General features: G+C 45.6%; 1 protein-coding gene across 1 annotated transcript; it reads left to right on the forward strand.

The window, feature by feature from the left end:
• Nucleotides 1-26,371, forward strand: LOC115464446 (zinc finger protein 214-like). Its single transcript, XM_030194829.1, has 4 exons — nucleotides 1-224; nucleotides 12,656-12,782; nucleotides 14,818-14,931; nucleotides 25,936-26,371. The coding sequence occupies exons 1-4, from the start codon at nucleotides 198-200 to the stop codon at nucleotides 26,277-26,279; spliced, it is 612 nt and encodes a 203-aa protein (XP_030050689.1). The 5' UTR covers nucleotides 1-197; the 3' UTR covers nucleotides 26,280-26,371.
• The last annotated feature ends 48 nt before the right edge of the window (nucleotides 26,372-26,419 follow it).

Here is a 26,419-nt window from a genome sequence, read left to right on the forward strand (position 1 = left end):
AGAGATGGCAGCAGTCAAAGGTGGCTCTCTCCGACCTCCCTCTCTCCTGCTTCTCTTCTCTCTGACCGATTCCCAGACTTCCTCCTTCCCTGCCCTGATCCATTCTCTCTGTCCCAAAGAGCCATTAGGAGAGAAGTTGAGTTGCCAGCAAAGAGGGAGCCAGGGCTGGAAATCGTGCAGTGGAGAAGGGCAGGAGAATGGCTGCAGGGCTTTGTGCTCAGCAGGTAGGAGACTGGCAGGAGGTGGGCAGCAGGGGATGCAGTGCCAGGCAATGTCATGCAACCTCTGATACACACATGGTGCATGGAGCAAGCAGACGAAAAAGAAAGTTCTTCTTCCTGGTTCCCCTCCCTTCACAGGGCTGCTACTCCTGACCCGGGGCTGGAAATGGTGCTGTGGAGAAGGGTAGGAGAATGGCTACAGGGCTTTGTGCTGAGCAGGTAGGAGACTGGCAGGAGGTGGGCAGCAGGGGATGCAGTGCCAGGCAATGTCATGCAACCTCTGATACACACATGGTGCATGGAGCAAGCAGACGAAAAAGAAAGTTCTTCTTCCTGGTTCCCCTCCCTTCACAGGGCTGCTGCTCCTGAGCCGGAAATGGTGCAGTGGAGAAGGGCAGGAGAATGGCTGCAGGGCTTTGTGCTCAGCAGGTAGGAGACTGGCAGGAGGTGGGCAGTAGGGGATGCAGTGCCAGGCAGCCTCTGATACACAAGCAGAAGAAGAAATGAGCCTGGCACTGCTCAATCTGTTCCTGGGGCTCCAGAAAAGACAGTTGTGCTCTTTATTGCTGGCAGCTCCTCAGGCTCTTCTTCCTGGTTCTCCTTTGGATTTATAGGGGTCTCTCTTCCAAGGAGGTTGAAGAAAACAGGAGACGGGAGGATGACGTCAAAAAGTTGAAGCCAGTTAGGTTTGTCTCTGGTTCCCCTTCCCAGCCCAGCCGTCATCTAGTACACTCAAAGCAAGCAAACCTGTGAGCTTCCGCATCCTCGTTGTTCTTTATTGGTTGCATTTGTATTTAATTTCACTTATATTTTCTAACATGCTGGCTTGTGCAGCATACGGATATACACAGAGAAGTATTGGTTTCATCGGTTAGATTACTAATTTGTTCTACATTTTAAAATAAATTGTGTCATTTGGAGGGGCTGGCTATAGGGACTCCCTATATTTGTGCAGAAATGTTTTCACCTAGTAAAGGGCCACCAAAACGGACATCGTAGTATGAGAATCAGGTGTTTAACAATCAGACTTACTATTTATTATTATTTTTATTATTATTTCTTGTATTTGTACCCCACATTTTCCCACCTTTTTGCAGGCTCAATGTGGCTTACAGAGTATGGATATGAGAACGTCGTTACATGATTTAAGAAAACAGTCGATCATAAGCTGAGGTGAAAGAGGAATTTAGATGGAAAGGTGTTAGGTAAGGTCGTGTAAGAGGTGTTTTTTGGTGTACTTGGGTGGTTTACAGAATGATTTGTTTCATTGAGGGTGACTTTTGTAGGCTCTGTTGAAGAGATGTGTTTTCAAAGCTTTGCGAAAGCTGGTTAGATTGGTCATGGTTTAATTTAAAAAAAAAACAATAATTAGGTTGAAACTGGGAGCATTTAACATCTTTTTTTTCTTGTGCCTACACCAAAAGAAAAAGATGGCATTTGAGAACTTGCTCCTTTTTGTTTTGTGGAATGCAGTGGTATATTATAAAAATGCACTTGCTTTTTTTTTTTTTAAATTACAACTATTTCACAGATAAGTATTGAATAATGAGGTAGGGGCTTCCTTCATTCAGAAGTTCTGTTCAGAGGTAGTCTAAATGTGCCAACATTGTCCAGTTCAGGACACTATTAGCTGCCAAGTTGATACAAACTTAATTATGTTCAAAGGAAAATAAATATGTTGGCGCAGGCTGCCCGCAAACCCCTTAATCTGCACTTTCCCAACTGCAAAGGATTAAAATACAAGCTACCACATGTGACGCTTCTCCTACATCAGCACGCAGCTATGGAATGCACTACCAACTGACTTGAAAACGATTAATGAATTAACTAACTTTCGTAAATCACTGAAAACCTATCTGTTCAACAAGGCCTACAATGGGAATCCATAGCTTATTCACCACTTCACCCTATTCTGATTGTTCAGCTCTTTTTCCCTCACCCATGATCTTGTTGTAACACCAATTGTATCTGTCACCTGGAATGGCGATGCCATAACAGGTTTCTGTAAGCCACATGGAGCCTGCAAATAGGTGGGAAAATGTGGGATACAAAAGCAATAAATAAATATCCCATCACTTTTCATTGGTATCCCTACATTGGCAGAAGAAGGGTATACAACGAATACTAGAACACACATCCTACAGCACAAGAGGTCAAGTAGACACAAAAACATTCTGGCAACTAATATACAATATTATTATTATTATTAACATTTGTATAGCGCTACCAGACGCATGCAGCGCTGAACACATGACATAGAGAGACAGTCCCTGCTCAATAGAGCTTACAATCTAAAAATAATACAGACAGACAAGACAATTAAGGGCGAGGGAAGTACTGGGAGAGGAGGAACAAGGGGAGACAATTGAGTAGTAGCTAGGAGCAAAAAGCAGTGGTGAAAAGATGGGTTTTCAGCATAGATTTGAAAACAGGTAGAGATGGAGCTAGACGTACAGGCTCAGGAAGTCTATTCCAGGCATAAGGTGCCGCGAGGGAAAAGGAATGAAGCCTGGAGTTAGCAGTGGAGTAGAAGGGGGAAGACAAGAGAGATTTGTCCAGTGAGCAGAGTTTACAGGGAGGAATGTAGGGAGAGATGAGAGTGGAGAGGTAATGGGGAGCTGTAGAATGGATGCATTTAAAGGTCAGTAAGAGAAGTTTGAATTGTATGCGGAAGCGGACAGGGAGCCAGTGAAGTGACTTGAGGAGTGGGCTAGTGTGGGTATAACGATTTTGGCGGAAAATAAGTCGTGCTGCAGAATTTTGGACAGACTGGAGAGGAGAGAGATGACTGAGTGGAAGACCAGTAAGAAGTAAATTGCAATAATCCAAACGAGAGGTGACAAGGGTTTGAACAAGGGTTCTGGTAGCGTATTCAGAAAGGAAGGGGCGGATTTTGCTAATGTTGTAGATAAAGAAACGACAGGTTTTAGCGATCTGTTGAATATGCACAGAGAAGAAGAGAGAGGAATCAAAGATGACTTCAAGGTTACGAGCCGAGGAGACAGGGAGGATGTGAGAGCCATTAACAGAGATAGAGAATGGGGGAAGAGGGGAGGTGGATTTAGGGGGAAAAATAAGAAGTTCAGTTTTAGTCATGTTTAGTTTCAGATGGCGTTGAGACATCCAAGCAGCAATGTCAGACAAGCAGGATGAAATTTTGTCCTAGATTACGGTTGAGATTTCAGGGGTGGAGATGTAGATCTGAGAGTCATCTGCATAAAGATGATATTGAAAGCCATGAGATGAAATCAGGGTACCAAGGGAAGAGGTATAGATGGAGAAAAGGAGGGGTCCAAGGACGGAACCCTGGGGGACACCAACTGAAAGCGGGATGGAAGTTGAAGAGGAACCGCCAGAGTGAACACTGAAAGTGCGAAATGAGAGGTAAGAGGAGAACCAGGAAAGAACAGGGCCCTGGAATCCAATCGAGGATAGCGTATCAAGGAGTATGGTGTGGTCAACAGTGTCGAAAGCAGCAGATAGGTCGAGAAGGATAAGGATAGAATAGAGACCTCTGGATTTAGCCAGCAGCAGGTCATTAGAGACTTTGGTAAGTGCAGTTTCAGTAGAGTGAAGAGGGCGGAAACCAGATTGGAGTGGGTCAAGAATAGGTTGAGAAGAAAGGAAGTCAAGACAACGATGGTGCACGACGCGTTCAAGTAATTTGGAGAGGAAAGGAAGACGGGAGATGGGGCAATAGTTGGAGGGACAGGTAGGGTCTAGTGAGGGTTTTTTAAGGAGTGGAGTGACAACAGCATGTTTGAAGGCCATAGGAACAGTTGCAGTGGAGAGTGAGAGATTAAGGATGTGACAGATGACAGGGATGATAGTAGGAGAGATAGTGCTAAGTAGATGAGTGGGGATGGGATCAGATGAACAGGTAGTACATTTAGAGGAGGAAAGAAGAAGGGCAGTTTCCTCAGTAGAAACTTCAGAGAAGGAGGAAAAAGAAGGAGAGTAGGGGGTGTGGATTAAGGGAGAGAGAGGTGGGGAGGGTTTGGATGAAAATTCAAGGTTAATCTTACGGATTTTCTCGTGGCTCAGCTAGGGTCTGAGGAGAAAGAGAAGGGGGAATTGGGGACGGAGGCACTTTGAGAAGAGAGTTCAGCGTGGCGAAGAGAAGTCGAGGGTTAGTGCCAAGGGCATTTGTCAATTGGGTGCAGCGAAGGGCGACTAAAATGATAGCGGGGATGGGACGACTTCCCTATGAAGAAAGACTAAGGAGGCTAGGGCTATACAGCTTGGAGAAGAGACGGCTGAGGGGAGACATGATAGAGGTATATAAAATAATGAGTGGAGTGGAACAGGTGGATGTGAAGCGTCTGTTCACGCTTTCCAAAAATACTAGGACTAGGGGGCATGCGATGAAACTACATGTAGTAAATTTAAAACAAATCGGAGAAAATTTTTCTTCACCCAACGCATAATTAAACTCTGGAATTTGTTGCCGGAGAACATGGTGAAGGCAGTTAGCTTGGCAGAGTTTAAAAAGGGGTTAGATGGTTTCCTAAAGGACAAGTCCATAAACCACTACTAAATGGACTTGGGAAAAATCCACAATTCCAGGAATAACATGTATAGAATGTTTGTACGTTTGGGAAGCTTGCCAGGAGCCCTTGGCCTGGATTAGCTGCTGTCGTGGACAGGATGCTGGGCTCGATGGACCCTTGGTGTTTTCCCAGTGTGGCATTACTTATGTTCCTTATGTAATCTTGTTTGGCCTGCGAAAGGGCAGACTGGAAGGAGTTAAGCATGAATTTGAAATGAATGAAGTCGGCGAGGGTGCGGGATTTAAGCCAAGAACGTTCAGCAGAGCGGGCACAGGAACAAAAGTAGTGGATTTTAGAGGTTAACCAATGCTGGGGTTTGGTACACCTAGTAGGACGGGGCAAGAGTGTCCAGAACAGAGGAGAGAATAGTATCATAAGAAGAAACGGCTTCATTGACAGATTTAGATGGAGTGGTGGAAGAGAAAAGGTTAGAGACACAAGAGGATAGAGGAAGGGGGTCAATAGCTTGAAGATTCCTAGATGTGGGAGTTGAGATTGGGTGGGACTGGGGAGGAGGGTGCTTAAGTGTGAAGGTTAACAGGTGATGGTCAGAAAGGGGGAGAGCTGAGGAACAGAAGCTGGAGGGGAAGCAGTTGGAGGAGAGGATAAGGTCGAGACAGTGACCATTTTGGTGGGTAGGTGCAGAGGAACATAGCTGAAGATTGAATGAGGACGTTAAGGCAAGGAATTGGGAAGCATAAGAGTTAGAGGAATCATCAACTTGGATGTTAAAGTCACCTAGGATGATGGAGGGGGATGTAGGTTCAAGAAAGAAGGAAAACCAGGCGTCAAAGTCAGTGAGAAAGGATGAAAGAGCCTTATCAGGGGGGTCGATAAATGACTGCCAATCGGAGAGGTAGAGAAGTGAAAAGGCGGATGGAGTGGACTTCAAAGGACAAAAAGCAGTGAGACTGAGGTGGAAGAAGAGGTTGGAATTTGCAGGAGGGAGAGAGTAGTAATCCAACGCCACCGCCACGGCCGGCAGGGCGAGGGGTATGAGAAAAAAGATAACCATCATGGGAAAGGGCTGCAACAGAAGTAGAGTCATCAGGGGAGAGCCAAGTTTTGGTTAAGGCAAGTAGATGGAGGGAACGAGAAATGAAGAGGTCGTGAATGTAGGGAAGTTTATTGCAGATGGAGCGGGCATTCCATAGGGCGCAAGAGAAGGGTAAGGAGTAAGGGGGAAGAAGAGGAATAGAGATGAGATTAGAGAGGTCACGATGTGGCTTGCATAAGTAGGAAGAAGGCAGAAGACGAGGACCAGGATTGGGATTGATGTCACCAGCTGAGAGTAAGAGAAGGAGTATAAGAGAGCGGAGGAGTGTGGCCACGAAGGCATCGAAGGCGAGAGGTACTCAGGTAGAATGGGGAAGGCGCAATGGAGGGAAGAAAGAGATGAAGATTAAAAACTGAGAAGGAGGAAGGGGGTAAAAGTGAAGGTGAGGTGATGAAATCAATGGATGGGCAGTGAGTTCCTGTAATGGACAGTGGTGGGGGATGAGGGAAAAGATTAGGAAGGGATAGGGCTAGGAAGAGAATCTGTATAGGGACCATGAAAAGTCTGATGAACAGATGATGTAGGCTGGATCAGAGGGCACAGGCAGGAACAGATGATGTAGGCTGGATCAGAGGGCGCAGACAGGAACAGATGAATGAGCAACACAAACAGACTCCATATACTACTTCATAGAATGGGACAAAAGATGCAAAAGCAAACTAGATGAAATTGCGCCCTTACGAACAAGAACCCCACACAAGCATAACTCGACACCATGGTTCAACGATGAACTGAAAATTTAAAAACACAAACCAGGAAACTCGAATGAGCATGGAATATAACAAAAGATGAACATACACTCAACACATGGAAACAAATACAAAGAAAATACAAATGCGCAATAAGACAGGCCAAAAGATCATACTATAAAACCAAAATAGGGATTACAGATTACAACGACATGAAGAAATTAAACCAACTCGTGAACAAACTCCTAGACACCAACTTGGTCACTACCACGAATACAGATATCCCATCTGCAGATAAACTTGCGAAGTACTTCAATGAAAAGATTGGAAGCCTTCGCAACACGCTACCTCAGAATAACACCGACATTGAAAACTTCCTTATTGAATTTTACCCAACCATTGGAGAATACCCGGCAGATCGGACCTGGTTAAACTTCGCCCTCCTTACCGTCAAAACAGTTGCCCAGGCGATTAGTAGGTTTTCCAACACTCACTGTAAACTAGATACCTGTCCCAGCTACCTAATGAAATCTGCCCCTGACCGCTTCATAGCAGACCTCACATCCCACCTAAATTACATGCTTCAGCAAGGCCTCTTCCCTAAGGAAAATGGCAATATCCTACTCACCCCAATACCAAAAGATACCAAGAAAAAAACAAACGAAATCACTAACTACCGTCCAGTAGCGTCTATCCCATTGGTGATCAAACTGATGGAAAGCATGGTAACCAAACAACTTACAGATTACATAAACAAATTCTCAATATTATACGAATCACAGTCAGGCTTTCTCCCCCTCCACAGCACGGAAACAGTATTACTCACTGTTCTAGCCAAATTCAAGCAGGAAATAGCAACAAGCAAAAACACCCTTCTCCTCCAATTCGACATGGTAAAACCATAATATATTAATAAGATTACTAGATAATTTGGGATTGGTGGAAACATACTTAAAACTGGATCAAGGGCTACCTAACCACAAGAACATATCAAGTAAAATCAAATTCAAACATATCATCACCGTGGAAGGCAGACTGTGGAGTACTGCAAGGATCACCGCTATCACCGATCCTATTCAACTTAATGATGACCCCACTTGCCAAGTCCTTATCCAACCATGGCCTTAACCCTTTCATATATGCAGACAATGTCACAATATACATTCCTTATAAAACCAAACTGACAGAAATCACCAACGAAATCAAGCTCGGCCTGAACATCATGGATTCATGGGCAAATGCATTTCAACTAAAACTCAATAAAGAAAAAACTCATTGTCTCATCCTCTCATCCCAACACAGCACGGATATCTCCACAAGTATCAACACCCCAGATCAAACCATTCCTATCTCAGATAGCTTGAAAATCCTCGGCGTTACAATGGACCGTAACTTAACACTAGAGAGCCAAGTGGAATCCACAACAAAGAAAATGTTCCACTCAATGTGGAAACTCAAACGCGTGAAGCAACTCTTCCCGAGGGAAACATTTCGCAACCTGATACAATCAATGGTACTAAGCCACTTAGATTACTGGAATGGAATTTATGCGGGATGTAAAGAACAAACCTTAAAGAAACTTCAGACCGCTCAAAACACGGCAGCTAGGCTTATATTTGGTAAAACGTGATTTGAAGGCGCAAAACCCCTCCGCGAAAAACTACACTGGCTCCCAATCAAAGAACGCATCGCCTTCAAAATCTGCACCCTGGTTCACAAAATCATCTACGGAGAAGCCCCGAGTTACATGACAGACTTACCAATTAGAAATACATCTTTGGGGAAATTATCCAAGCCTTTTTGGAACCCTGCTGTGCTGGCTGCTTTTGCCGCATTCTCTTTCAACGGATTCCAGAGTTTGATTGAGCGTTGGGTGAAGAAATAATTTCTCTGATTGGTGGTAATTATAGAGAGTTGTTGGGGGGGCATAGGGGGTATGAGAAGGTAAAGAATAGGAAAAGGAACACCATTACTTGTTTTGAAAGAAATTAATTTGGAAGCTGTTTATCCTGTCGGTGTGCAAAAAAATATGTACACATTGTTGATTTGATTTTCTAGATATTCTATATGTTATGGTGTTGGTGAATAAAAATACTAAATAGTAATATCTTTAAAAAAAAAAAGAAAGAAAGAAATACATCCGAATCAACACGATCTTATCTAAATCTGCACTACCCAAGCTGCAAAGGGCTTAAATACAAAACAACTTACGCATCTAGTTTTTCCTACATAAGCACACAACTGTGGAACGCATTACCGAAAGCCTTGAAAACAACGTACGACCACCTAAACTTCTGGAAATCACTAAAAACCAACCTGTTTAAAAAGGCATACCCTACCGATCCAACTTAAATGCCTAATCTCTGCAACACAACCAAACTAAAGCACGTAATGGACATAACACAACTCTTCCGTTCTCCGATTCCCTAATGTGGCTGTGCCACATGAACTTGATCTTACCACAACATCATTTTGTATTTGTTTACACCGGAGTCTCCAAACGCCTCTCCGGTACTATGTAAGCCACATTGAGCCTACAAATAGGTGGGAAAATGTGGGATACAAATGTAACAAATAAATAAATAAAAATTATTGCTAGCAAGTATTACATATTAAGGGCATTTGATGTAAACTTTATTTTAATTTGTTTATCCAGTCCTTTCATGCACATGGTTTTGCTTTTTAAACCCAAAGGTGAATCCTAAGGGTGGTCGAACAATTAGGTATAAACTGTGTTGTTGTTTGGGTTGGGTTTTTTTAATTTTTAATTTTTTTTTTTGTTTTGGACTGCTTTGGGTCCTGCTGTCTGGAATTTTGGAAGATGGAAATGAGAAAATAAAAATTAAATTTTGGATGTACTCTGTAGAAGTTGTTTACTTTTAAAATGTGTGTATGAATGCTTGTGATAGTATTTGAATAACTATCTATACTTATGGCTATGATATGGCATCATTAAAGACAGACTTTTAAATGCCCTGCTGTTTATATATGGTATAATCTCATCTGTGTTAAATGTTTCAGACATATCCATGATATAACTGAATTCTATTATTCAGTCTCACTGTATTTTCAAATGTAAGCCACATTGAACCTGAGTTTGCTTGGAATAATGTGGGATATAAATGTAAAAAATCCTAAATCCTTTATCCTCCACCTTTTAAGACATTACCTATCCAGTAGGACAGTGATGGCACTATGAAATCAAATTTGGTCCAGTGAAGACTAACACAAAATAATGTGTTCCTTAACTGGGCTCTAGGATTACCACATTGAAAATGCAACCATACCATGCCTCTGTGGTTATGTTTCACTAATAAGATAAATGATTAATTGGCTATCTTGAAAGGATTATATAGCCTTTGGATGCATGACTAGGGACACAAACATACACTTAACATAGTAACATAGTAGATGACGGCAGAAAAAGACCTGCACGGTCCATCCAGTCTGCCCAACAAGATAAACTCATATGTGCTACTTTTTGTGTATACCTTACCTTAATTTGTATCTGCCATTTTCAGTTATCCTATATAATAATTCTCACCTCCAACGTTCTATGCGTCTTGCTGCCTGTGTCCATGTGACTTCTTCAGAGTTGGTCTGCTAGGCTCCGAAGCCCAGGCTGACGTCACCGTTGCCATTGTGGCCACACACCTGGGGGTGGGGCTGACCTGGGAGGGGGTGGGGCGTGTGATGGCGATGGGAAAGAGCAGGGCGGGTGGCAGCAGCCAGGCCACAGCGATCAGGAGCTGCACCCGCCGCTGGCTCATCAGGCGCCCGTAGCACAGCGGGAAGAACACTCGGAGGGAGGGACCCTGAAATAGCACTGACTATGGGAATCGCCGGTGCCGGAGGGAGAACAGCGCTTCAGGGCAGTAAGGTGACCACGCGGATGGGGAGAGCAGGCAGGAGAGGCGCATAGGCACAATTTTTCTAAAAACTCGGGGGGGGGGGGGGATGGCGAAGTCCACTGTAAGCAAGGAAGCCCTTTCCCGCTAACCAGAGCACACGACTCACCAGCATGCAACGGGAGCATGTACGAGAAGAGGAAGGGAGGGACGACGATCCTGGAACTGGGAGGGAGGGGGAGGGGGGACCCTGAAACTCGGAGGGAGGGACCCTGAAACTCAGAGGGAGGGGGCCCTGAAACTCAGAGGGAGGGAGACCCTGAAATTTGGAGGGAGGGAGGGACCCTGAAACTTGGAGGGAGGGAGGGGGGACCCTGAAACTCAGAAGGAGGGAGGGAGGGACGGACCCTGAAACTCGGAGGGAGGGAACCCTGAAACTTGGAGGGAGGGGGCCCTGAAACTCGCAGGGAGGGAGACCCTGAAACTCGGAGGGAGGGAGGGGGACCCTGAAACTCAGAGGGAGGGAGGGACAGACCCTGAAACTCGGAGGGAGGGAGGGACCCTGAAACTCAGAGGGAGGGACCCTGAAACTCGGAGGGAGGGGACGACCCTGGACCTGGTAAGGCCCCCGGCACACACTCTCATTCTCACACACACACTCTCTCTCTCACAGACACACTCGCACCCAGTCTCACTCTCTCTGTCACACCCACATGCTCGCACATTCACTCTCTCTCACAGAGTCACTCTCACACACACTCTGAGGAAAAGCTAGCTAGCGCCCATTTCATTTGTGTCAGAAACGGGCCTTTTTACTAGTTTATTCAATATCACAATTCCTCATGTACAGCCAGAAAACAACCTTTTAGGGTGGATGGTGTTTACAATGAACTCCTTTTATTATCGATCAGATAAAAGAGAGAAGAGTTTTCATTTTTGGCACAGTATAAGTCATCCCAAGAACAAAATATAAGAAAACCAATGGACTGCATTAGGGGTTTATAGCCCATTTAGTTATGTTTCAACAAATGAGAGATCTGCATGAAACCAAATATTTATTTTGTATATTTTGACTTATAAAACCACTTGTCCCTGAAACATGCCTGAAATCAGAATAATCCATTTGTGTATCTAAAATGTAAACTTCTACAAAACAGATGCGGATGTGATTCCATGTGCCCCTATGAAAGGAGAGTTTAATTTTAGTATGTTCCATCTTTATAACACCAGGCTTCCCCCAAGGCAGATTACAACAACACACATTTTTTCCGCCTCATTCCTTCCAAGCCACATCCTCTGTTATTCCAGTAGAGACATCCTGTTCTGCCCTTTCAATGAGGTATGACAGACATACAGTTGAAACCAGAGTATAGAACATCAGTATGATAAGACTCAGAACTTATGAACCAAAATTACTTACAGTTCAGATGTGCTGGACAAGGAGGTACCTATTTCCCTTTACATAATACTGGTTGGTATAAGTGTCTTAGACTTGAAAACCCTAGTGTACATAGAGAAAACTGGAGTCCTCTTTCTGTGGTGTAATGTTAGCAGAATAAATCATCTGAACTCTAATGCTTTGGGAGGTCCTCCATAAGTCACTGAGGGCGTCTTTTACTAAGGCACGCTCATGTTTTCAGCGCACGCTAAAATTGTGGGCACGCTAAACATTAGAGACGCCCATAGGAATGCATTGGCTCATAGGCGCCTGGTATCGGAGGCTTCGGGAGGCTAAGTTTATATTTACTTATTTATGGCATTTTATCCCACATTAAACATGAATTAGGGTGTTTTGTGGCTCTACATGAGAATTGTGATATTATGATCCCTTGTTTCATATTGTTGACGATCTGCATTTTCCGTATGGGTGGTATATTGGTGTATTAGGTCTGCCCAGTGTAATATTTATGGTACAGTAAGGTTCTGAGTGTGTTTTTGCACAAAGTTGTGCATAGTGTTTTGCAGTTGAGCGATTGTGCTTAGAATATGCTTTGAGCAACCACTTTATTCTTTAACATATGATACATATCTAATATCTAAATTTAATAAAAGGTATTAATTGTGACTTTTATTTTTTTTCTGTGTGTTATCAGACAATTATGGATTTAAGCTCCACCCCTGGCCCCACCCCTAACCCCGCCCCCTTTAGCCTCCCCAAACAGTTGGGCCACCGACCGCCTATGCATTGGCTTCTCTAACGTTTAGCACGCCCATAATTTTAGCACGTACCAAAAACGTGAGCACGTCTTAGTAAAAGACCTTCTGAGTTTGTTTCTGGTTTGTGTTTCAGGAGCCAGTGACGTTTCAGGATGTCACTGTCTATTTCTCCAAAGAGCAGTGGGAGTATTTGGATGAAGGACAGAAGAGGCTTTACAGGGAGGTGATGAAGGAGAATTATGAGACCCTGATCTCACTAGGTAAGGATTATATTATTTGCACTTTTAGCTGATCTTAATAAATAATTTGAAACATTTTCTTGTACCTCTTCTAGTTCAGAAACTTCTAGGTATGATCACAGCATGTCTCAGCCCTGCTGTCTATCTGAGGATGGCAGTGTTGGAGCCAGGATTGAGAGGAAACAGACCCTCCTGTGTGTCTTGCCAGTTTTCTTCCCTTTAAATCAGAGACAAATCCTCTTCCAGTTCCTGGAGCAGGACTGGGGGAGGGGGGGCACAAATAACCAGGACCTCCCTGGTAGCAACAGATCACAATTGAAGCAGCCTTTGAATATAATGAAGAGAAATCTTGCCTCACCAATCCAATACATTTCTTTGTGCATAAAGGTGCGCAAGTCAATACATTGTATCTGGATTTTCAAAAGACATTGGACAGAGTACTTTATGAAAGACACCTGAGAAAATTAGAGAGTCATGGGATAGGCAGTAATGTCCTTTTGTGGATTAAAAACTGATTAAAAGATAGAAACAGAGAGTAGGGTTAAATGGTCAGTATTCTCAATGGAGAAGGGTAGTTAGTGGGGTTCCCCTGGGGTGTGTGCTGGGACCACTGCTTTTTAACATATTTTTAAATGATCTAGAGATGGGAATAACTAGTGAGGTAATTAAATTTGCTGATGACACAAAGTTATTCAAAGCTGTAAAATCGCAAGAGGATTGTGAAAATTTGCATGAGGACCTTTGGAGACTGGGCATCCAAATGGAACCCAAGCTATAGCTACGTGATGCAGGGTTCCACATTAGGACACTGACCAGGAAAAGGATCTAGGTATCATCGTTGATGAAACCCTCTACTTTGTGTACAGCGGCGGCTCAGAAAGCAAATAGAAAGGTATCATTAGGAAAGGAATGGAAAGTAAAAATGAGGATGTTATAATGCCGTTGCATTGCTCCATGGTGTGACTGCACCTTGAATACTGTGTGTAATTCTGGTCACCGCATCTCAAAAAATATATAGTGGAATTAGAAAAGGTACAGAGAAGGGCGACGAAAATGGTAAAGGTGATGGGACGACTTCCATATGAGGAAAGGCTAAAGTGGCTAGGGCTCTTCAGCTTGGAGAAAAGACGGCTAAGGGAAGATATGATAATGAGTGGAGTGGAACAGGTATATGTGAAGCGTCTATTTACTCTTTCCAAAAATACTAAGACTAGGGGGTAAGCAATGAAACTATTAAATAGTAAATTTAAAACAAATTGGAGAAAATATTTCTTCACTCAACGTATAATTAAACTCTGGAATTTGTTGCCAGAGAATGTGGTAGAAGCAGTTAGCTTAGCGGGGTTTAAAGAAGGTTTGGCTAACTTCCTAAAAGAAAAGTCCATAAACCATTATTAAGATCACTTGGGGAAAATCCACTGCTTATTTCTAGGATAAGCAGCATAAAATGTATTTTACTGTTTTGGGATCTTGCCAAACTGGCCACTGATTCTGAGCTTGATGGACCTTTGGTCTGTCCCAGTATGGCAACGCTTATGTTCTTAAGATGGACTTGGAAAAAATCCACTGCTTATTTCTAGGATAAGCAGCATAAAATCTATTTTACTGTTTTGGGATCTTGCCAGATACTTGTACCCTGGACTGGCCACTGTTGGAGACAGAATACCGAGCTTGATGGACCTTCGGTCTGTCCCAGTATGGCAACGCTTATGTTCTTAAGATGGACTTGGGGAAAATCCACTGCTTATTTCTAGGATAAGCAGCATAAAAATGTATTTTACTGTTTTGAAGTACTTGTAACCTGGATAGGCTATTGCCCAGTATGGCACCACTTAAGTACTTATGTGCTTGGTTATTTGTATATCCCTTTCTCACATTTGCCCTCCCCTCTTAATAATGTTTGATCTCTTCAAGAAAACAAAGATCCCTTGATCTCTCTGCTTATGGTAGATGACAGTAATAGAACCTTCCCCTCCCTCACTTCATGCCCTGCACTCTGAGAATTATTTCTGTGAATGAAAAGGAAATAAACCTCAGTTCTCTTTGTAATTCCTAGGCACAGATCATAACATCAATTCTGAAGTATTATCAAGGATTCAAGAAAATGAAAAGCGGCATATCTGGGATCCAAAGGAGTCAAGAGAAAGAGACGTTACTCACTCATACACAGGTGAGTAATAATAGCAAATACTGTACAGAGTAATAAGAGACATTACACAGTACAGGTGAGTAATAATCAGTACTCTACAGAGTAATGGGAGGAATTACAACGTGCTGTAAGAAACAGTAGGAGTTTTATAGATCATGGAATGATTCGGATCCAGATCACTGTACTTTAATGTTTCATTATCCAGTAACATATTTCGAAGTACGTATCAACAACGTATTTCTGAAAAAGTAATTATCCCCTAGTTTATGTTTCAACAATTTTTATTGAAGACAAATTGAACTTACACACCACAAAAGGATGTACCTGATATTCAGAAATACTGTATCCTGTTACAACTCTTTAATACCTTATTATACATTACTTCATCTTCAAGTTTGTAATTTTCTCCTCCTCCCTATCCCCCCCTTATAACCCTATCGTCCTTCCACCTTCCCCCCCTATCTTTCCCCCTTCCCTCCTTCCCCCCTCCCCCTTCCTCCCTCCCCTCCCTCATAGGTTACACTGTGTTTATTGCAAATTCCTATCATAAGGTGTCATTCTGGCCCATCATAACTTGTTAAGTACAAGACTTCTACCACGATGTGTAAGAGTATTTATAAAGGGTCCCCAAATCTTTAAAAATCGATTTTTCCTTTTGTAGGAACCTTTGGCTTCTTTCATCTCCCACATCATCAGTTGGTGTATTTGATTTCTCCAATGCCAATACTCAGGAGAATCAGGTGTAGTCCATGACTGCAAAATACATTTCCTTGCAAGTAAATACAGTTTGCGGCAAAGTAGTTTTTCATCTGCTTTCATTCCCCTAAAGGAGTCCGGGCAATCCAAGATCAATTGTATAGCTATTATCCCCTAGTTTAATGAACACCCCCCTTCCGTCAGATATCTCCTCCCCACCTCCTCCACCCCACCTTTTAATTTCTTTTCAGTTTATCTTGGAGACTACGCCATTGCCTTTCAAATTTTCCAGTTTGATCTTGGCATATCACAGTCCATTTTTTTTTCCATTAACATCAACTTGGACTTCTGTTGTTCCATCTGTCAGTTGACCATGTGGGTTTGGAAGATGAACCTGGTTGATCCCAGGAGATATTTTATCACTGGGAGAATAATGGGTTGGTGTCTGTGGGGCAATTTGTTGACTGTCACTAAGCGGGTACGGGAGTTTGGGGAACCACGGGGCATATATAGGTTGTTTCCTAAAGATCTATTTCATTGGGTGAAACATTATTTGAAAACCTCTGGTATATTGGGTACATTGCCCAAGGGAAGACGAGCTTTGAGTGGCTGTTAGGACCAAAGCTTCAGAATGAAGCGACCTCCCAGATTTGTTATTGCTTGAATTTGAGGAGGGGTCTGCAGCTTTATGGGACTGGGAGGAAGGTCTGGGGAGGGCTTTGTCGGGCTCTGAGTAGGACTTAATCTGGGGCAGAACAAGGTCTTTGGGAATCTCCACCCTTATTGTGGAAAATGGGTATTAAGTATTTCTCTGGTGTTTGACCCCAGTCCCCAAGCTTTTGGGAAAGGGGACAGGAAGGTGTTGGCAGGGCTGTGGATTGCAGGGGACATACTGCATATGTGGTGGGGATATGGGGGGGGGGGGGTTGGGGTTGATGACTTTACACTGTTGTCCCAGGATCTGAAACAGTCTGTTACCCCCACAATTGAAACTGCTTTGCTGAACCTCCCAGTACTGGGATTGGATGGGGGTGGGGGAATCTTCTGTTTTAGGGGCATTTTTACTAAGCCACGTAGGCGTCTATGTGTGCCAATTTGGAGTTACCGCCCAGCAACCGCGTAGCTCGTGCGGTAATTTCATTTTTTCCGTGCATCTGCTATGCGCGCCAGAAAAAAATATATTTTATTTTCTGGCGCTCAGCGAAAATCGAGCGGTAACTCTGACTTGACGCGCATAGTCGATTACCACACTGTTAAGGTGAGAGACCTTACCGCGAAGTCAATGGTTGGCGGTAAGGTCTCAGACCCCAAAATGGACGCGGGGCAAGTTTTATTTTGCTGCACGTCCATTTTCGTCAAAAATAAACAAAAGGCATTTTTTTTGTAGGCGTGCTGAAAACGGATCTGCATGTGCCCAAAATCCATGCCTACACTACCGCAGGCCATTTTTCAGCACACCTTCGTAAAAGGACCCCTTAGTTAGGTATTCTGACAGCAAGATTAGTGTTGGTGTCACAATGGAAGCAGCCGGTTAGCCCGGATTGAAGGGGGGAGGTATGAAATGTATTGCCTGACGGAGAGAGCATGATTGTTAAGGTCTATGGATGGTGGGGAATGCTGGAGGCAAGGGGATAGGGAACTGGAGTAGGTTGATTTAGTCACTTCCTGGAAAAATCATGGTATAAAAGGTTATGTCGAAATTCTACAATTTTCTATAGTATTGTTGAAATTACTGGGCTATATCAGAGTCAGTTAAATGAGAGTCTATGATTTGAGAGATTCTTTTCCTGGTGATGTTTGATTGATTTTAAGTATTGTGCTAAGAGGTGACTTGATTTATTATTTTCTGCACAGTATCTTGATTTTTGTGAATGCATATAGGTGATAGTATAGAATTATATGTATATTTTGATGTTTATAATTTTAAATATGTGGAAGGGAGTTTGTCAGATTATGTATTGAGATTCCAAAAGTTTTATATTGGTTTCTAGGTCCAGTAAAGATTTTATTTTTTCACTCCTTAGCTTTTGCAGCAGAATATCCAGTTACGATCCCTCTAATTCTTGCCTTATAAGCATTCGACCATGTATTAATGTTCTATTCCATATCATCAAGCTGATCAATCCATAGACTGGTGGGTTGTGTCCATCTACCAGCAGGTGGAGATAGAGAGCAAACTTTTGCCTCCCTATATGTGGTCATGTGCTGCCGGAAACTCCTCAGTATGTTCTCTATCTCAGCAGGTGGTGGTCACACACAGCAGCAGCTCTGGCTAGGCCTCCAAGCCTAATTTTTAGGTTTTGTTGAGTGCCTGGGGTTGAGGGCTCTTTTGAGCAAGTGCAAACCTGGTGGTGCCAGGTCCCTCCTTTTCTCCCCCCTCCCGCTGGCTCCGTTAAAAAAAAAAAAAAAAAAAAAAAATTTTGAACGGCCTTAAAGGCGTTTATTTCGACGTTTATTTAAGCGTCTATTGCAGCTACTCACTGAGACACCAGGTCGTTACAACTCGGAGCGGACAGCAGGTAATTTTACCTTTTTATAGCGGGCGGGGGTTCCCCGATTCTTCTCCTCGTGGCTCATGGCGTCGGAGGGCGAGGGCGCAAAGGGTCGCTCCCCGGGTCGCTCGAGCGCTTCTAGAGGGGATGCGGGGGTCTTCAAGCCGGATTCGCCCTTGGTGGGTGACAGTTTCGCGACCGATGCATGTCCCGGTCCTTCCTCCGGCGTGGCGGTTTTTCCCGCCATAAACGCCCATCCCCCGCTCCTCGCCTCCGCCATCTTGGCCGGCCACGCGGCTCGGACGGCTTCTTCTTGGGCCGCCCTTGAGGTTGGAGACATTAATGCCATGAACGCCCTTAATTTGGGCGACGGCACAGAAGCGGCTAAAGTTAAGAGCCGTTCTTCCCGCGCGGCTCCTTCGCGGAGTTTTGCGCCGGACGCCATTTTGGATGCGCAGCATGTCTCTCCCCCGCTATTGCGAGCGCCGGTTGAGAGCGCGCCTAGGCCTGTTGCCCAGGCTGCGGAGGTGCACAGTCTGGGGGGTTTCTCCCCCGAGTTTGTTTTGCTGCTGCATCGGGCCTTCCTCATGCACAACGCTGCCCCCGCTCCCTCCTCTGGTAAAGAGGTTGAGGTTCCCAGAGGTAAACGCCCTCGGGTTGATTCCCAGGCCTTGGAGGAATTTGTCTCCTCCGATGTAGATGAGGGCAGCGTGTCTGAGGTCTCCCAACGGTCCTTTGCGGATTCCTTGGAGGAGACGGATCCCCGCTCGGATGGAGCGGATGACCCCTCTGCAGCGCGGCTTTTTTCGCCCGGAGGATTTGCCCAACCTGTTGTTACAGGCCATGGACACTTTGAAGATATCCTCTCCGGAGGACGTCTCTCCCTCAGCCCCTGTTGGCTCTGCCATTATGCTGGGGACTAAGCGCCCGCCTAGAACCTTCCACGTGCATGATGCCATGCACACCTTAATTTCGGCTCAATGGGATGTCCCAGAAGCGAGCCTTAAAGTGGCTAGGGCTATGTCCCGCCTCTATCCTTTGGCTGTGAGTGAACGTGAGGCCTATCTGTGGCCTACCGTGGATTCTTTAATCACTGCGGTGACTAAGAAAACGGCATTGCCGGTGGAAGGTGGCACGGCCCTAAAGGACGCCCAAGACAGGAGATTGGAGGCGGCCTTAAGGTCGTCCTTTGAGGCGGCTGCTTTAAGTTTGCAGGCCTCAGTTTGCGGCTCCTATGTGGCCAGGGCGTGCCTGACTATGGTGCAGCGGGCTTCCCCCTCGGATCATTCCTTGAGGGCTGATTGGCCGGCCCTGGAATCGGGCTTAGCCTGTTTGGCAGACTTGCTGTATGATGTCTTGAGAGCCTCAGCTAAAGGCATGGCTCAGACAGTCTCTGCGCGGCAGTGGCTTTGGCTGAAACATTGGTCTGCTGACCACGCCTCTAAATCCCGCCTGGCTAGATTGCCTTTTAAAGGCAAGCTGCTCTTTGGGGTCGAGCTGGACAAAATCGTGACCGATCTCGGCACGTCTAAGGGCAAGAAGTTACCAGAGGTCAGGGCTCGGGCTAGTGCTCGTCCCGGTACCTCCAGAGGACGGTTTCAGGAAGCCCGTCGGTACCGCCCGGGCAGGTCGGGTTCTTCTGCCCCCTCTTCCTTTAAGAGGAATTTCTCCCCCAAGCAGCATTCCTTTCGCACAGACCGCCGTCCCGGAGGTGCTCCCTCCGGTCCTCCCCCAGGGTCTCGTACCCAATGACGGGGTATTGGTCCACGCCCCAGTGCAGATTGGAGGACGGCTGTCCTCGTTTCTGGGCGAGTGGACCACAATAACTTCAGACGCTTGGGTGCTGGAAGTCATCAGAGACGGCTACAAGCTAGAGTTCTGCCGACCCTTAAGAGACGGGTTTGTACTCTCTCCCTGCAAGTCTCCGGTCAAAGCTGTGGCAGTGCAGCAGACTTTGGACAATCTGATCCGCCTGGGTGCGGTCATTCCGGTGCCAGAAAGTCAGCTTGGCAAGGGGCGTTACTCCATTTACTTTGTGGTACCAAAGAAAGGAGGTTCTGTCCGGCCTATCCTCGACCTCAAAGGGGTCAATCGGGCATTGAAAGTGCGGCACTTTCGCATGGAGACTCTCCGCTCTGTTATAGCGGCAGTGAAGGCAGGGGAGTACCTGGCATTCTTGGACATCAAGGAAGCGTACCTGCATATTCCCATCTGGCCTCCTCATCAACGCTTTCTGCGTTTTGCAGTCCTGGGACGACACTTACAGTTCAGAGCCCTCCCTTTCGGGTTGGCTACTGCTCCGCGGACCTTTTCCAAAGTAATGGTGGTCATAGCGGCCTTCCTGCGAAAGGAAGGAGTACAAGTCCATCCTTATCTGGACGACTGGTTGATCCGAGCCCCTCTTATGCAGAGTGCGGCAAAGCTGTGGACCGGGTAGTTGCTCTTTTGAGCTCCCTGGGATGGATCATCAACTGGGAGAAGAGCCAGCTGCGCCCGACTCAGTCCCTGGAGTATCTGGGAGTTCGATTCGACACCCAAGTGGGCAGAGTGTTCCTGCCAGACAATCGGATTGTCAAGCTTCAGGCTCAGGTGGACCAGTTCCTAGTAGCCTCTCCTCTTCGGGCTTGGGACTATGTGCAGCTGTTGGGCTCTATGACGGCCACGATGGAAGTAGTGCCCTGGGCCAGGGCTCATATGAGACCACTACAACACTCTCTGCTGCAGCGCTGGACTCCGATGTCGGAGGATTATGCGGTGCGTCTTCCCTTGGATCCAGCAGTGCGCAAGGCGCTGAGCTGGTGGATGCAGACAGACAAGTTGTCTGCGGGAATGCCTCTGGTGACCCCAGAGTGGATTGTCGTCACGACGGACGCCTCGTTGTCGGGCTGGGGAGCCCACTGCTTGGGAAGGACAGCGCAGGGGCTCTGGTCTCCTGCAGAGGCGAAGTGGTCTATCAACCTCCTGGAACTCAGAGCCATTCGGTTGGCGCTTTTGGAGTTCATCCCGGTACTGGTGCTGAAGCCTGTACGGGTACTGTCGGACAATGCCACGGCTGTGGCCTATGTCAACCGCCAGGGAGGTACCAAGAGCGCCCCTCTAGCCAAGGAGGCTATGAGTCTATGCCAGTGGGCGGAAGCGAACCTGGAACAGCTGTCAGCGGCCCACATTGCCGGAGTCATGAATGTCAAGGCGGACTTTCTCAGTCGCCATACCTTGGAGCCCGGAGAGTGGCAGCTATCTGCTCAGGCGTTCTTGGACATCACGAAGCGCTGGGGCCAGCCGAGCCTAGATCTGATGGCGTCATCGGCCAATTGCCAAGTGCCGCGCTTCTTCAGCAGAGGACGGGACCCTCGATCCCTGGGAGTAGATGCTCTTCTCCAACAATGGCCGACACAAGAGCTTCTCTATGTGTTCCCGCCCTGGCCCATGTTGGGCAGGGTGCTAGACCGGGTGGCAAAGCATCCCGGCAGGATAATCCTGGTGGGTCCGGATTGGCCCAGACGTCCCTGGTATGCGGACTTGATCAGGCTCTCAGTCGACGATCCTCTGCGGCTGCCAGTGGAGCAGGGCCTGTTACATCAGGGTCCCGTGGTGATGGAGGATCCCTCCCCCTTTGGTCTTACGGCCTGGCTATTGAGCGGCAGCGTCTGAGGAAGAAGGGCTTCTCAGACAAGGTCATCGCCACTATGCTGAGAGCGAGGAAACGCTCTACTTCTACTGCTTACGCCAGGGTTTGGCGTATCTTTGCAGCGTGGTGTGAAGCAGGCTCTCTTTCTCCTTTCACTGCTCCAATTTCTTCAGTGTTGGCGTTCCTGCAAGAAGGTCTGGACAAAGGCCTGTCGCTCAGTTCCCTTAAGGTCCAGGTAGCGGCTCTGGCTTGCTTCAGGGGCCGCCTGAAGGGTGCTTCCCTGGCTTCGCAGCCAGATGTGGTGCGCTTTCTCAAGGGAGTTAATCACCTGCGCCCTCCTCTGCACTCAGTGGTGCCTGCGTGGAATCTCAACCTGGTGCTATGAGCATTGCAGAAGCCGCCGTTTGAACCCTTGTCGAGGGCATCTCTGAAAGACCTGACGTTGAAAGCAGTCTTTTTGGTGGCTATCACTTCAGCCAGAAGAGTTTCCGAGCTCCAGGCGCTCTCATGTCGAGAGCCTTTTCTGCGGTTCACTGAGGCAGGAGTGACTATTCGCACAGTGCCTTCCTTTCTGCCCAAGATTGTTTCTCGCTTCCATGTGAATCAGCAGCTCTGTCTCCCTTCCTTTCGTAGGGAGGACTACCCAGAGGAGTACTCTGCTCTTAAATTTCTGGATGTGAGACGAGTCATCATCAGATACTTGGAAGTGACCAATGATTTCCGAAAATCGGATCATCTGTTTGTCCTGTTTGCAGGTCCTCGTAGGGGTCTGCAGGCTGCTAAGCCTACGGTGGCAAGATGGGTCAAGGAAGCCATTGCAGCGGCTTATGTGGCCGCGGGGAAGGTGCCGCCTATCCAGCTGAAGGCTCACTCCACAAGAGCTCAGGCGGCCTCGATGGCAGAGGCCGGTTCCGTCTCCTTGGAAGAGATATGCAAGGCGGCAACTTGGGCTTCGGCCCATACATTCTCCAAGCATTACCGCTTGACTGTGGCTGCTCGGGGCGGAGGCCCGGTTTGGAGCTTCAGTGTTGCGGTCAGGGATTTCTATGTCCCGCCCTGGGTGAGTACTGCTTCGGTACATCCCACCAGTCTATGGATTGATCAGCTTGATGATATGGAAGGTAAAATTATGTATAATCATACCTGATAATTTTCTTTCCATTAATCATAGCTGATCAATCCATAGCCCCTCCCAGATATCTGTATTGTTTTATTCTGGTTGCATTTCAGGTTCAAGTTTAGTCTTCAGTTACTTCAGAAAGACTTCGTGTTCAAGTTTTTCACTTGGATTCTTCAAGAGTTAAGACGAGTTTGTGTTACAGTGAGCTGCTGCATTCCTCTCCCCTCCGTTTTACGGGGCTGGATTGAGACTTAAAATTCTGCCGGCACTCCCTCCCGCTTCGTGCGGCTGTAGGGCAGTTTTGTACCCCTCCCGCTTCGGCGGTGTTAGGGTCAGTCAGCTCCTCCCGCGGTTGCGGTTGCAGGATAAGCCAGATCCCCCCGCATCGGCGGGTGTGGTGTCCCTCCCCCGCTCCGCGGGGATGAGCTGGACGGATTCCCCTCCCCCACTTGTGTGGGGATGAGCTGGGTTAATTCCCCTCCCCCGTTTCGGCGGTGGTGAGCTGGGCAGAGTGTCCCTTCGTGGGTGTAATTCTCTAAGTGCTGAGTCCTGCGGATGGAGCTTTGATATCGACATACTGAGGAGTTTCCGGCAGCACATGACCACATATAGGGAGGCAAAAGTTTGCTCTCTATCTCCACCTGCTGGTAGATGGACACAACCCACCAGTCTATGGATTGATCAGCTATGATTAATGGAAAGAAAATTATCAGGTATGATTATACATAATTTTACCTTCGGGTATAGGATTGTGTACAAAGCAGTCTTCAGATGACTTCTTAATTAGATTGTAGGAAGGAGTCGTTAAGTCTCCAAGGAGGTTAAGGTGGGGAGGATGAGGCAATGGATAGAGTCAAAGAGATTGCTCCATGATCCATGAATCTATGAATTTTAGTATTAATTACTTGTAAGACGGAGGATAGTTAAAAAAAAAACATTGATATGGGAGAAGCTAGCATGTGGTGGAGAATAAAAAGTGTAATTGTGTTCCTGGGAATGGAATAATATCCAGGGGTCTGCTAGCCCTAAGGTACTTTTTCGGTGTGCTGTTCATGTGGTTGAATTGGTCTGTCTGAAGGGACACTTTGGGCTCCTTTTTACAAAGTAGTGCTACTGATTTGCAGTGCGCTGATGTCAAAGAAGCCCTCTCAATTCCCCATGGGCTTCTTTTCATTCAGTGCCTCTTTGTAAATGGAGGCATTAGGTTGCTTATCCAGTATATTATTTTTATTTGTTACATTTGTACCCCGCACTTTCCCACTCATGGCAGGCTCAATGTGGCTTACATGGGGCAATGGAGGGTTAAGTGACTTGCCCAGAGTCACAGGGAGCTACCTGAGGTGGGAATTGAACTCAGTTCCTCAGGACCAAAGTCCACCACCCTAACCACTAGGCCACTCCTCCACTCCATCTTGAACTTGCTTAAAATCACCTCCCAGGATTATCTGCGATTGCGTGAAAGAAAAGTCTGGATTATTACCGTTTGGAGAATAAATTTTAACAAAAAGAGTGGCGAGTTTAAAATATTCACTTCTAAAAATACCCATCTACCATCATTATCATTAGCTTGACATATTATTGAAACTTGTAGGGATTTGCGGAATAATATAGTAACTCCATTGCGTTTGTGTTTCGCTGCTGAATAGGCAGCCACTGTGAAAGATTTATCATTTAGGCGTTTATTATCTAGGGGGCCATTTTACTAAGGCGCACCTAAAAGTCACCTGTGGTAGTGTGGGTGCGTGTTTTGGACGCGCGCAGGTCCATTTGCTTAGCGCACCTGGAAAAAAGACTTTTTTTTGTGCCTGAAAATGGACGTGCGGCAAAATTAAAACCAGCACGCATCCATTTTCAGCATGAGACCTTACCGGCACCCATGGATGTATCGGTAAGGTCTCACGTGCTAACCGGGCAGTAAACGTCCACCGCGCGTAAACTGCTGAATACTGCTGGGTAAGTGCCACGCAGTACAAAATAGAAAATATTTTCTACCCCATGTTTTGAGTGCGCCTTAATAACGCAATTACCACCCAGGGCATGCGGTAGCTGGGTGGTAGTACCAATTTGACACACATTGGACGCGTGTAGACACCTACGCGCCTTTGTACAAGGGCCCCTAAGCCATTAAAATGCAGCTCCTGAAGCATGATTATATCTGCATCAATATTTAATTAATTTATTTATTTGCTGCATTTGTACCCCACATTTTCCCACCTATTTGTAGGCTCAATGTGGCTTACGCTATGTTGCAAAAGGTATGATCATAAACAGAGTAAGAGGTATGGTCTAATTTAACATATTACTGTGTAAGAAATTAGGTAGACAGATCAGTATAATTATTTACATAACACAAAATAAAACAGGTAAGATATAATGACCAATAGTGATAATGTGATTAACATAATCAAATTAGAAGGGATCAGTATTAGTTGGTTTAGATGTAGAATGGAATCAAGTCATTAAGGAGGATTTTTATTGTTGCATTTGTATCCCACATTTTCCCACCTATTTACAGGCTCAATGTGGCTTACATAGTACCGTGAGGTGATCCCTTTCCGGTATGACAAATACAGAGTGATATTGTGGTATAATAAGGTGCATGTGTGACAGACACAGATTTTGGAGGTAAATTGACAGCTTTTTACGTTTGATAGGGTCATTCAGGCCTTTAATATTCAAGGACACAATATGCATTGTAAAACGGAGAAGCGATCATAATAGCACCGTCATTGAAAATAGGTGTATTTCCATAAGGGGTAATATTGCTAATTGAATTACAAAGGTGAGATAGTAGTAACAGTGATGTAGAGTTCTTAACAGAAAACATTGCATCTGAAAAACAGACAGCTAAAACAGAGAAATTACTTGTATATGTTCAGGCTGCAAAAAACTTTGTTTTACTGTGTAACTTGCCCAGAAATAGGTTGAAAACTTTCTATTAACGTTCTGAAATGTTAGTCTATTTTGCTGGAAGAAAAGATTTAGTTTGTAATGAAGTGACTTAAGGAAGTGCTGTATTCAGTATATTCTTTGTGCCCTTTATGTATTTTTTGATATAATTTATTTTTCATTTCTAATTTTCCACACAGGAGTAAAACTATTTACATGTCCTGACTGTGGTAAAAGCTTCAGTAAGAAGGGAACACTCATGACGCACCAACGAATCCATCTAGCAATAAAACTATTTACATGTACTGAGTGTGGTAAAAGCTTCAGTCAGAAGCAAGTCCTCAGAAACCATAAGAAAATTCACGGAGTAAAACCATTTACATGTGCTGACTGTGGTAAGAGCTTCCACTATAAAGGAAACCTCACTGTACACGAGAGAATCCACACAGGAGTGAAACCATATATATGTGCTGAGTGTGGCAAAAGTTTCAGTCAGAAGATAAGCCTCACAATACACCAGAGAACACACACACACAGAAATTAAACTATTTATGTGTATGGAGTTTAGTACAAATTTTTATGAGAAAGGAAAACTCACCCTACACCAAAGAATCCACACAGGAGTGAAATTCGTTATCGTCATGCTATCCAATTACAGAAGGGTTTCACAAAGTTGGAATCATG

Source organism: Microcaecilia unicolor, chromosome 1, assembly GCF_901765095.1.
Source record: "Microcaecilia unicolor chromosome 1, aMicUni1.1, whole genome shotgun sequence".
NCBI lineage: Eukaryota > Metazoa > Chordata > Amphibia > Gymnophiona > Siphonopidae > Microcaecilia > Microcaecilia unicolor.